Raw genomic sequence first — 11,973 nt, forward strand, 5'->3', positions numbered from 1 at the left:
CAACACCACGACTAGTAGGCGGGCATACTCTCGGGAAAATGTAACACAGTTAGCTTTGGATAGAAAACGGCCTTTGGATAGTTATTTGCGTTGTTTGACAAAGGCGTGAGAGAGGCCCAGGATGGGCGGAGTGAGCTATGTCGTCGAGATCACTCATCGGCCGTCAAGAGTCGTAGGGAGGACTCGCGCTCTCGACGATCTCGCGACTGCCTATCATATGGCCGATGAAAGCACGGTGATAATATAGTCATATTGGGCTGATGCCTTAGATGGTCCCGGGGCCGAGTGTCTCGGGCGTGTGGGATATGTCTACTCGTCTACACAACACATTGGACCACGAATATATCGCCCACGGGTGCCCCAGTCCACTGCTCGCCTATTCCCATGCCGTAGGCTAAGCCCGGTCCGTATCAACATCCGACTTCTGAGTGGTTCGCTCCGGAGCGCCTCACGCTGCCTGGGAGAAATCGTGCGGGCGGAACCGGCGCAGCATCCGGGAAGGCCGGCAAGAACCAAGTCGCGAGTAGCGAAGCCTGGCATGGCTCCGTTGGAGCAGAAGATCCCGTCGGACCCATACACCACCTTTTCCGGCTGTTGCTGTTGTCGACGCCAGAGGCGGCGGCGGCGGCGGCCTCTGTCGCAGGCCCTTTATGTTACCGTGGTGGAGGGGCGGCCGTGTGGTTCGATAAGAATGCTGCGAACGCACCGTCCTTGAGACAGACACCCCCGGCGCGAGCGACGGCAGATAGGGGATTATCGGTCCGCTGGCGCGATGTAGTTAGTACTCGGTGATAGCCCAGCTAAAGTATGTGCAGAACTCGCGCAGTGGCTAGCCCCTGTTTCTGACTCGTAAAGCTGGTCTGGGGCCCATAACCCGCCCGCCGTAATCTCTGAGGGTGCTAGAGGGCGGAAACTAGTGCCCGTCTAGCACTGACATAGCTGTTGAGTGAATAACATGACGAGGCCGATACAAAAGGTGGCCATCGCCGAGATCACGCCAGGGAACGTTGGGACTACCCGCACTCATGACACCTACCTCCTCATTCCCGCCGTCGCTTGCCGCGGTTACGCTATCCAATTTTGTTCCACGTCGCCCGGGAAAGCCAGCTTGCCGGGGAAAGAATCGAGGGGCCGCCTCACGAGTTTTCCAATACAGGTTAGACACTGGAGGTGAGCATCGTTTCATTTCTGGCCACTGTTGTTCAGTAGGTTGGCAATGCGTAATAACCACGGACACAGAACACACTCCCTCTCTCACATAAACGCGAACTGCTCTGAGAGGGTCACTAAAAAGAAAAACGGTGAGGACAAGGGCGTTCTTGTGAGTCTCGTAGCGGAGCTGCCGAGTCAGTGCTCAATTCAATCACCGTCATCGGTATGGAGAGGCTATTAGTTTTCCTGTCAAATGGGAGGCCGTGTGTCGAGCCGAAACAGGAGGACACGGCTGCAACTGGCCGGCCCGGTCCCATCGCAACCACAAGGCACTCAACCCTGGGTGATAAATGAATGGCTCGGCGGAAACCAGTTTTCCCACTCACCAATGGTCCCCATCATGTCAGTTGTAGGTAGAAGCACACCTGCAGGCGAGGGGTTTAGGGACAGAGAGAGAGAATGCGTGTGCAGGCGAGAGAGAAAATATCTATACACTAAAAAAGGGCGAGGAGCCGGAGCTACCTGCCAGTTGGACCACATCTCGCCTGAATTCGGGTTGTATCCTCTCTCATCCACATTTGACTATCTTTGCTTGATCTGGCGGCCTTGGGTCCCGAGGTCATCGCCCGACGATTTATAGGCATGCGCAGCCACCGCCACGGCGTCCAAGCTCTAAACACAGGCCGTTGTTATGAGTGGCGTAGCCGATATTATACAATGGTTTGTTATGTTAGTTCGCATTCGGCTGGCTCAGGATGTACTCGACAGCCTGGTTAACTGTTGAGATCAGGAGTCAGCGACTGCGTCAGGGTGGTAAACTCCCAACTCGGCCAGGTATCATACCACTGTGGATAGCATCAGCGTCCTTGTCGGGTATCTCGATGCTGAATTCCTGCACATGTCGTTAGGCATCACGTCTGAGACTCGGCAGCCCGGGAGCGGGAAGTCTGCTCGTTACCTCCTCTATCGCCATGACAACCTCCACCGTATCCAGGCTGTCTAGGCCGAGATCGTTCGAGAAGTGGGACGTCGGACTGATCTACCGGGGGTCAGTATCTCGGGGGGGACCACATCTTGCGTATCCACGTCGAATCTTACTTTACTCGTGTCGTTGACCTAGGTATGCACCACCGTTAGCGAATTGGCGTTTTCTCATCCCGACTGCCCCCTCGACAAGTATTCTAGCACTAGCGCCCCAATCCCGCCGGGGCACCCTTCACTGCGCCTAGCACCCGGCCTCCTCCACGTCCGCCATAGGAGGGATGTGCGCGAGACAACCGAACTCACCTTTTCAAACCCGTGCAGGATACCCATGATCCGTGCCTCGACGTCTTGCTTCGCGAGCCCGTTCCCGGAGTCGGAGGAGTACATGCGCACAGCGCGCACGGCAGCCAGCCTGGGGGCGGGCGCGAACACGGCTCTGGGAGACATCACGGCGGCTTTCCGGGCGACGGGGCGAGCGGCCCCTGCGCGAGAGGCCACGACGGCGGCGCGGACTAATGCTGTGCGGAGCATGGCGACGATCTGAGAGGCGACGGGCGACGTAGCTCGATTCAATGGGCGGCAGGCGAGAGGGCACAGGATAGAGGAGGATACGTTGCGTGTGGGCGTGCCCGGCGGCGAGGGGTGGGAGAGCTGGTGGGGTGTCGAGCCTGTCTTCTTGAGAATGTCGAAGGTGGGTTTGGCTGGTGGTGTGCAGTGATAATAAATTTCTCGTCATTTGCATCCGAACCCGCGGAGCTAACGGGCGCTGGAGGGGAGTGCCTGCACAGCTAGGTGCACGTGATCACAGCCACCGCCACGAACAACTCAGCCCTGCACCAGCCATACGTATCTACAGTATCTATGAAGTATTGCCCACAACAGAGGCTCGGATATGTCAGCGGCCAGCTGCGAGCCACAGCACGTCACCGGCCTGCCACCTGGCTAGCCAGAAATATGCACGTAATCAGAAGACCCACTCCCTCGTTGCAGGTACCCTCCTCGGTACGTCGAGCCCATCCCCATCCAAGCAATGCACGATAAATGGAATGCTGTCCCTGTCCCCCCTCCTCCTAGCCGCAATGGAAATGGGCACCCGACCTAGGCGCAGCCAAGCAGGTTGGACACCACCAGACGCACAGAGACAAAGGCGGCGCTGATGACTCCCGGCTCACCCACGGAACACGTCCATTGCCCTTCATGGGACTCGATAGTTGGTTGGTATTTACAAGACGTCGTTGTAGTGCAGCTGCTCTAAGACATCTTTCCCCCTCCCCTCCTTTTTTTAATCCTCTTTTCCTTTCCCCGTCGGCCGATTATCTGTAGGGCGAGTCTGCTCTGATGACAGCCGCTAGCTCCGGCTCCCACTTGTCCCCGTTCGCTAGCAGCTTCTCCTTGTTGTACAGCAACTCTTCTCTCGTCTCGGTAGCGTATTCCGCGTTAGGCGACTCCACGATCGCGTCTACCGGACACGACTCCTGGCAGAAGCCGCAGTAGATGCACTTGGTCATGTCTATGTCGTAGCGGGTTGTCCGCCGAGACCCGTCGGCTCGCTCCTCCGCCTCGATGGTGATGGCCTGCGCCGGGCAGATCTGCCTCGCACGTCAGCTGGTCGTCTCTCGAGAGGAGGCAGGCTGCAAAACGGCAAGATAAAAGCTCGGGGGGGTATAGATTCCGCGAGGGTGGGCTAGACGTACCGCTTCGCAGAGCTTACAGGCAATACACCGTTCCTCGCCTGAGGGATACCGCCTCAGGGCATGCTCGCCACGGAAACGGGGAGAAATGGGGCCCTGCCGAAAAATCAGTCGCCATATTCCACCCGGTATCTTCCGCCCGAATATCGCGCAGGGTTGTTTCGGGCGCCGGGGCGCATGGTTGGGAGGGGCGAACCTTCTCGAAAGGATAGTAGATGGTGTATCTGGATACGTGGCCCGACGTCAACATCGACTCCTCGAACTGCTTAGGGAGAAGGGGGGGCGGGGACTCACGGTGGTCGGAAGAATTGCTCTAGCGTGATATATAGGCCGCGGAATATCTCGGTCATAAGGAAGTACCGGCCGTTGCTGTCGAGGAGAGTCTCCTCCTGCTCGTCCCACTTCTTCGGTGGAGGAACTCGGAAGCCCTTAGTCGGCGGACCGGCTGGCGTGGCGTAGGTGCGCTGCGCGACGATTCTAGCCACGGCGGCGGCCGTGACGGGTCGGCGGCGCACGAGCTGTCGGGACAGCATCGCGGCTGTCGTCGATGTGGCGATCCCTTGCATGGCGCAGTGCAATTGGGTGGGCGGCAGCAGAAGAGAGGGAGGGAGAGGGGGAAAGAGGGCGGTCACGGAGTCGGTAGATATAGGCTGTCGAGAAATTGAGAAGAGGGTAGGTAGGTAGGCAAATGCAGAGAGTGGGCATCGAGATCATGCTGGAGTATTTTTGGTGGAGCTGGATATTACAAAAGCCTTGCCGTGATTGGCGGAATGTGCCTAGCCACAAGATCGTCAAGCCACGATCGCGCACCGCCGACGATTATGCCGCGGTGACGTCGCTCGCGCCAGAAAATGCATCGCATGATTACACTGTACCTACCTACGTACCCAGCGGGATTCTCTAGTAGACCTCGTCAATCGTCAACATCATCGCGACCCTGATCTCCGGCAGCAATAACAATTCCTTTTTTGCCTTTGTGAAAAGGAGCAATCCGTAGAAACAATACCTACCTAGCCCCCTCACCAGCCCACTTGCAGGCGTAACGTAGGTAGAGGGCGGAGGTAGGTAGTCATGCCTCGATATGCAGACACTACCCTACAGCGCTATTAACATCGCGGAGAAGCCTATCCAACCCGACAAGAACGATGAATCACACGGGCACGACATGACACAAACACAAGCACACGGCTGGCCTGAAGTACAGCTTCGGGAATTGCCCATTGCCTGGTAACATTACCTAAGTACCTACGTAGGTAGTTTAGCTATGTGCGAGCTATGAAGTTAGCGTTGGAGACAAGAACCAGACAGCTAGACGATCGACGATTGACCGAGCTTAGCAAAAGGGGAAAAAAAAAGCAGTAGCAATTTGGTATCTGTTCCTCCCCACACAGACTACCGTACACTAGTCATACAGTCCGGCGCCTCGCCTAGGCAGCCCCCGCGGCCCCTCTGCCAGCTACAGCACGCGCGCTTTTTCTCCGTGATGCCCATGTCCCTGTGCCGGGGCTCACCTCGGCGCAGGAGACGAGGAGTACTCCCCCACCACACACAGGTCCGCTGCTCCGTCCGTGCCAGTCTGTGCCTTGCCGCCGCAGAACCCCAAGCACCTGCGACTACTCCGCCTTCCCCGCTGCCGGCGCGTCCGTCAGCGGCACGTACCGCACGCCGTAGAGGCGCTGCCTGCGGACCTTGCCGTCCTCGTCCTTGTCCACGGTCCAGATGTACTGCTCCCAGCCGTTGTCCTCGGCGACGGGGATGAACATGCGGCCGGGGCTGCGCAGCTGGCGCACGAGCTCGTCGTGGAGCTCCGCCGCGGCGGCGCCGACGTGGATGGCGTCCCAGCCGCCCTCGTCCTCGGCCGTGGCCCCTGCTCCCGCCGCGGCAGCAGCAGCAGCAGCAGCAGCAGCGTCGCCGCGCATCTGCCTCGACTCGGCCGCGCTCGCCGCCGCGGGGCCGCCGACGCCCGGGATGTCCGCGGCCGGCTTCGGCTCCGACCAGCCCCTGCGGCCGTCGCCGACGCGGAACCGCGCGCGGCCGCTCGCCAGCAGCCGGCGGCCCTCGGCGCTCTTGGCCATGTTGCGCTCGCCGAGCTCCTTGAGCGCGGGGATGTGCTCGAGCCCGACGACGACGCCGTCCGCGCCCGCGAGCTCCGCCAGCACGTGCGTCAGGTACCCGCTGCCGCTGCCGATGTCGAGCACGCGCCGCGGCCGCCCCGCCAGCCCGATCGTCTTCCCCGGCGCCCCCCCCGCCCCCGCTGCGCCGCCGCCGCCGACCGGCAGCACGAACGGCAGGAGCGTCTCGACCGCCTGCGCGTGCATGTGCGGCGCGCTGATGGTCGCCTTGTGCCCGATCGGCTGCGGGCTGTCGGCGTACGGATCCGCGGGCGCGTAGTGCGCGCGGTCGACGCTCAGGAAGGCTTCCTTGACGCGCGGGCTCGTGATCAGCTCGTTGCGCCACAGGTTCTCGACCAGCTCCGCGTTCGAGCGGCCCGAGCTGCGCCACGGCATGCTGAAGATCGGTCGCGAACCCCCGGAAAAGCGTCGGTGGTAGATGGGTCGGGCCCGGGCTGGCAGCAACGCCGCGAGACGAGAGAGCCTAGCTAGTTCGGGAGACACCTTGGATAGATTTAGGTAGATGTTCGCCCGTATTCTGTGAGACCTGTCTTGCCGGGTGGCAGCAGATAGGTGAGATTAGTTGCGGTACAAGGTCAAGAGGAGACGGTAGTCGAAGCGGCGGTAACTCTTCGCCGCAAGTGAGCAGGTCCAGTCGCTCAAAGAGTCGGCATCAGAATCGGCGTGATCTTTGTATGTGCTGCTCCGAAAAACGGCGAGGTAGTATCGAAAGCATCGAAAGCAGGTGATGGTCATGACATAGCAACCCGTCATATTCCGTCCCGCTTGATATCGCCTGAAGTGAGGGGCACTTCTTCTCCTGCCTTAGGTACCTTAAGTACCTACGCACTACCTGCCTCTACCTAAGGTACCTCCCAGGTTAGGTACCGGTAGTTATACCCGCGTTATCGATAGGTTATAGCCTGCTTCCGATGGCGTGACGTTATCCCGAGTATACAGCCATGCGGGATATGCACATATCGGACCCGCGATGTAGCTGCGGTAGAACAGTCGGAATCCGTCGTAGCATCAAACGCGCTCGGACGGAAGACATATATAGAAGGCTAGGATATTAATGTATTTCTATAGGCGCGTAAGTACGTAATCGGTTACGTATAGCTATAGGGTAAGCCCTGCCCTAGCGAGGATTAATCGGGATATAAAAGGTACGTAAAACGGCTTTAAAAGGCTACGTAAATAACTATAATTTAATTAATTATTTACCCGTTCCTTAGATAGCTATATGGTAGTACCTTATACGTTTCGTAAGCTTATTATTACGTTATTTTATTATTATCTAACTACTTACGTTATAGAGGTAATTAAGTAACGAAAGTTCCGATAAACGAGCGGCCCGGGGTAACCGTATAACTACGATTAACGGTAGAAAGAGGTTATCGATAAGTTAAACGATTAAATCGCGAGGATAGCTACGAAGATAGCTACGAGATTATAAGATAAGGCGGCCGAGGAAGGAACCGAATAGAAAATTACGTAGGATATCGCGTTAAAGGACCTCTATAAGGAAATACGTAGGAAGTTATAGGAAGGCTTACGTAAAACGACCGAGCATATTAATTAGCGTATAAATACCGTAAAGTATTTCCTTAAGGAAATAATAATTAAATTAAAAATAATAAACGAATAACGGTAAAAAAGCTATCGCTAATCTTAGTAAAACGTCGCCGATTTAATAAAAGAAAGCGACTTTACTAACGTTAACGAAGGTAAGGATAAACCTTATATTAAAGACCTAGAGATTCCGAGGAAACTAAATAAGTCGGTTATAAAGACTTAACGAGTCTACGGTAAGGATTACCGTAAGAACCGCGAGGATAGCCGCTACTATCGTACCTCGCGTTTAGCCCGGCGTAAGAGCTACCGCCGTTAGGGCCGTAGCCTAAGTAGCCTATTAGGAAGCTCTTCCGATAATAATTCCGATTACGGTAAAAGACGTAGCCGGAAGGTAAGGAGTAGGAATAGGAATACCGCGTTTAGGAAGGACGGTAAGATTAATTAAAAGAAGTTCGTTTTTAATCCCGATAAGGACGCTTATCTTAAGGAAATTTCGAACTAAAGCTTATATCGGGATATACTTATGCTTTTTATAAAGGAGGTAAGGTATAAAGAAGGGGTAGAATTCGACGAATAAAACGAGATATCTCTAACGAAAGTAATCGCCGGGACTTACCGGAGTTAATTTTTATAATTAATAACGGGCGTACGTTTAAGTACGAGGATATTAAAGATATTCGATTAAACCTATACCTTTATAGAAAAGGCTCGTTAATAAGAGCTATAAGAATAACTTATTAAAATAAAATACGACGGTAAAGATCCGGTAAAGTTTACGTTTAAGTAATAACTAATCGTTCGTTAGTATATAAATACCGGCTTCGTAATCGGCGAAGAGTAATAAATTACGATATTCCTTAGCTATATATAAAATAAGGTAGTTAATTAGGTTAAGATCGTAAATATTATAATTAAAACGAAACCTATAAACCTATTAAACGTATTTAATAATTTCCGCGGAAAGTTCCATAATAAAATTAATAAGTATAAGGGTAATAAAAGTAACGGCGGTAATAATAATTAGGCTAATAACGCTTAAGGTAAGGAAAAAGGCAAGAAAAAGAAGCCCTCGTAAAATTAATAAGGAAAGTCCTTTTACTTTAACTATAAGGAATATAGATATAAGGCTAAGGACTACCCGAAACCGTTAAAGGAACGAAAGGGTAAGGGTAACGACGGCGGTAATAGTAACGGCGATAACGCTTCCGGCGAATTAAAGGACGGTTCGAAATAACCGTCGACGTAATATATTACGTACGTACCGTATACGCTACTTTAATTCGGTTATTACGATAGTAAGAGCGGGATATATCGAACGAGGATAAATATAATAAAGCTCTTTAGGCTAATAAGCGCTTATAACGAATTACGCTATAAAAAGGACCTTAAATAAAAGCCTATCCTTATTAACCCCGGTAATAACCTAACTATAACTAACCTATTAAAGAACGAGCGGCCCGTAAAGCCTTTAAGAATTAACTATAGAGCGGGAGCTAACGCTTATAAGGATTACTTATTCTTCGATATAGGAGCTAACGTTTACGTTATAAACGATTTAAAAGATCTAGACCCGAAAACGGTAGTAACGTTATTACCGGGTTACGTTATTAATACGGAAAGAGGCCCTATAAACGTTATAAAGATAAGTAAGGCTACTTATTACCTTATTAGCGACGACAGGGGATATAATAAAGCGTAGCTAAATTATACGTTATTTATTAGCTCCTTTTTAGTTAAGATCTTCTCGGGAGAGTTATTTTATCGTAGCGGAGGTTAGTTAGATAAAAATAATATTATAAACCTTAACGGGACTATCCTAACGATCCTAAACCCTAAGAAACGAGGTTTTTTATTATAGGAATATAAGAAAGAGGAGCCGAAACTCCTTCCCTTTAAACGGTACTAAGGGGACGCGCTAAGGTATTAATTCGGTAAGTTTAGCGAGATATTATAAGCGATATTAATATAATTAAACGATAATACTATAAAGTAATTAATATTATAATATCGCCGCCTTTATTACCTTAATACGGAGAGACTTATATAGACTATTAAAAGGTCGATAGGAATCGACCTTAACCTAGTACTTATAAAAACGATACCTTATTACGCGTATAATCGAATAAAGATTACTAGGATACCTTCGAAAGATCCTTAAGAGCGTACCTAGACTCCTAGGGAAATTACTTAATACGACCTCGGAAAGTTATAGCTTTTATCGATCGAAAACTACCGTTATTTTATATTAATCGTAAACGACGATAACCGAAATAAAGAGTTTACTTAATATAAGTCTAAGGGAGAGGCTTAATAAGTATTAATAACTTACCTTACCTGAGTTTATTAGTTACTCGAGGTATTACCGAGCGCCTTGGATAAGAGCCGGCGACGGATGAGAATATTACGCCTTAACGGCGGCCGAAAGTTCGGTATAAACGCTATCGAGTAGTTTTATAATAAAAGAGGCATTACGTTAAATATCTTTACGTTAAATAATTAATATTAAAACGGCGTAGCGGAAAGAAGTATACGCTTTCTATAGGACGATATTAAAGTAATCTACGTTTAGATAAAGATCCTTACTTACTTTTAGGACTACGTCCTTATAGTAACGGCGTATACGATTAATAGAATTAACGTTTCGTTTATAAAGGAACTTACGTTATACGAGAGATTTATAGACGGTATAAAGCTAGGAAAGAATTATAAACCTAATAACGCGTATCTACGTATCGTCGGTAGCCGTTACGTAGCTTATATCGATAAGAATTATCGGGTAGTTTCCGAGAAAATGGAACTACGTAAAGCCCGCGCCGTTCTTATGAGTTACGAAGGGGAATATAACTACCTAATCTAGCTCGTAAAAGGAAATCGTTTCTTAAAAACGTCTTACGTTATCTTTTACGAAGAACTAGGAAATTCCGAAAGAGCCTTATACCTAAGAAACGTCGTTAAGTCCTTGCCTAAGTACGTTTAGAAACGGCTACGGTATCGGAAGAAGATCGCGGCGATTAACGTTTATAATAAGGATAATAATATTACCGACGAGGACGTTATAAACGAAGATAAGGATAGGATACGCCCCTGGAAAGGGCGCCCGAAGAAGAAACTACCCTAGATTTATATACTAAAGGTACTACTTAAGTTAAATAAGGTACGCTCCGCTTTAGCGCTAGGCGGCTCGTAAGAAGGCGAGTTAGAGAGAATATTTAAAAGCGAATAAAATACGCCTAAAATCGCGTTTAAAAACGTACCTTAAGAGGAGCTATATTATATTAATACGCTTATTACCGTACCGTAGGAATAAAGCCATAAGTAAATAGTATTAATAACGGTAGGCTTATTTAAGATAAACGAAAACGAACCGCTCTTTAAGGAAGTAATAAAAAAATTAAAGCGTAATCTTTAGACCTAGGCCGTTTTTAAGGAGATCCGAGAAAACTTAAAACGTAATACGTTTAAGTTTATATAGCCGAGCGAGGTAGTTAACGGTTATTTTATCGACGCTAAATAAGTCTTAAAGAAGAAATTCCTATCTAATGGAAATCTCGATAAGCTAAAGGTACGGATCTACGCCCGAGGATTTATATAGAGAAAAAGTATCGATTATAACGAGATTAAGGCGATAACGGTAAGGATAATATCGTAGAAAATGCTAATGGCGTTAGCCGTTATTTATTAATAGTATATTTTTTAAATCGACTTTATTACCGCTTACCTTAACGGGAAGCTAAACGAAAGGATCTTTATAAAATAATTCCCTATATTAAAGGAGTATTTCGAGGCCTATAAGAAAGAGAAATAAACCTATAATTATAACGAGTCGAAGATTATCGAGTTAATTAATCCGTTATATAGCTTAAAATAAACTAGAGCCGCGTAATAATAACGTATAAGAGGCATCTTAAAGAAATACGGCTACGTCTTATTAACTTTAGACGACGTTATTTATATAAGACCCGGAATAAGAAACGTAATCGCTTCGTATGTAAACGATTTCCTATTATTCGGACCTAAAAAGGAACGACTTTATAAACTTACGAATATAATTAAAGAAAAAGTTAAAGTAATTAACTTAGGAAACGCTAACTAGTTTTTTAGAATCCGGATAAAACGATCGTTTCTTACGGGAAACGTCCGGCTCGATTAATAGTAATATACGAAAAAGGCTTTAAAGGAACTTAATTACGGCGATACGAAGCTATATCCGTTACCGTATAACCCGAAGAATCGGAACGCGGTCGTATTAAAAGAAGCTAACGATAAGGCCGACCCGCGAAAGATCTAAAAGTATACCTCGCTAGTAGGAAAAGCGAACTTTTTAGTATATATTACGAGGCCTAATATTAATTACGTAACCTCGACCTAGGCGCGTTTTATAAATAACCCCTTATAAGAGTATTAAATAGGAATTAAACGCGTAATGCGATATCTTAAGGAAACGGTAAGCCGAGGGATCC

At 49.5% G+C, this 11,973-nt stretch overlaps 3 protein-coding genes across 3 annotated transcripts; all 3 read right to left on the reverse strand.

Annotated features, from left to right (window-relative positions):
- Window positions 1-1,882: 1,882 nt before the first annotated feature.
- GGS23DRAFT_599870 (acyl carrier protein) lies at window positions 1,883-2,667 on the reverse strand (the record flags this gene model as incomplete). The annotated part of the gene is made up of 5 exons (XM_051518983.1): window positions 1,883-1,929; window positions 1,996-2,044; window positions 2,111-2,191; window positions 2,251-2,268; window positions 2,440-2,667. 5 exons carry the CDS (start codon window positions 2,665-2,667, stop codon window positions 1,883-1,885), a joined length of 423 nt encoding a protein of 140 aa, XP_051368648.1.
- A 180-nt stretch (window positions 2,668-2,847) lies between these two features.
- GGS23DRAFT_583107 (NADH-quinone oxidoreductase) lies at window positions 2,848-4,526 on the reverse strand. The gene is made up of 4 exons (XM_051517264.1): window positions 4,122-4,526; window positions 4,024-4,051; window positions 3,831-3,923; window positions 2,848-3,725 (listed from the first exon to the last, which is right to left on the reverse strand). Exons 1-4 carry the CDS (start codon window positions 4,391-4,393, stop codon window positions 3,450-3,452), a joined length of 669 nt encoding a protein of 222 aa, XP_051368649.1. The 5' UTR covers window positions 4,394-4,526; the 3' UTR covers window positions 2,848-3,449.
- A 914-nt stretch (window positions 4,527-5,440) lies between these two features.
- GGS23DRAFT_614401 (protein-L-isoaspartate O-methyltransferase) lies at window positions 5,441-6,472 on the reverse strand (the record flags this gene model as incomplete). Its single annotated transcript, XM_051520649.1, has 1 exon — window positions 5,441-6,472. A coding segment is annotated over one exon (1,032 nt), but the record flags the coding sequence as incomplete, so codon positions are not given.
- Between the last annotated feature and the right edge of the window lie 5,501 nt (window positions 6,473-11,973).

This window comes from Durotheca rogersii (assembly GCF_024521655.1).
Source record: "Durotheca rogersii strain YMJ 92031201 chromosome Unknown GGS23scaffold_27, whole genome shotgun sequence".
Classification (NCBI taxonomy): domain Eukaryota; kingdom Fungi; phylum Ascomycota; class Sordariomycetes; order Xylariales; family Xylariaceae; genus Durotheca; species Durotheca rogersii.

Bases quoted from the DNA above. Each gene is read 5' to 3' on its own strand.
- GGS23DRAFT_583107 (XM_051517264.1), bottom strand. From the start codon at position 4,393: ATGCAAGGGATCGCCACATCGACGACAGCCGCGATGCTGTCCCGACAG. The intron at 4,052-4,121 runs GTGAGTCCCCGC...CCACGTATCCAG, and splicing joins GAGCAATTCTTCCGACCACC to ATACACCATCTACTATCCTT. The intron at 3,726-3,830 runs GTACGTCTAGCC...CGTGCGAGGCAG, and splicing joins CCTGTAAGCTCTGCGAAGCG to ATCTGCCCGGCGCAGGCCAT.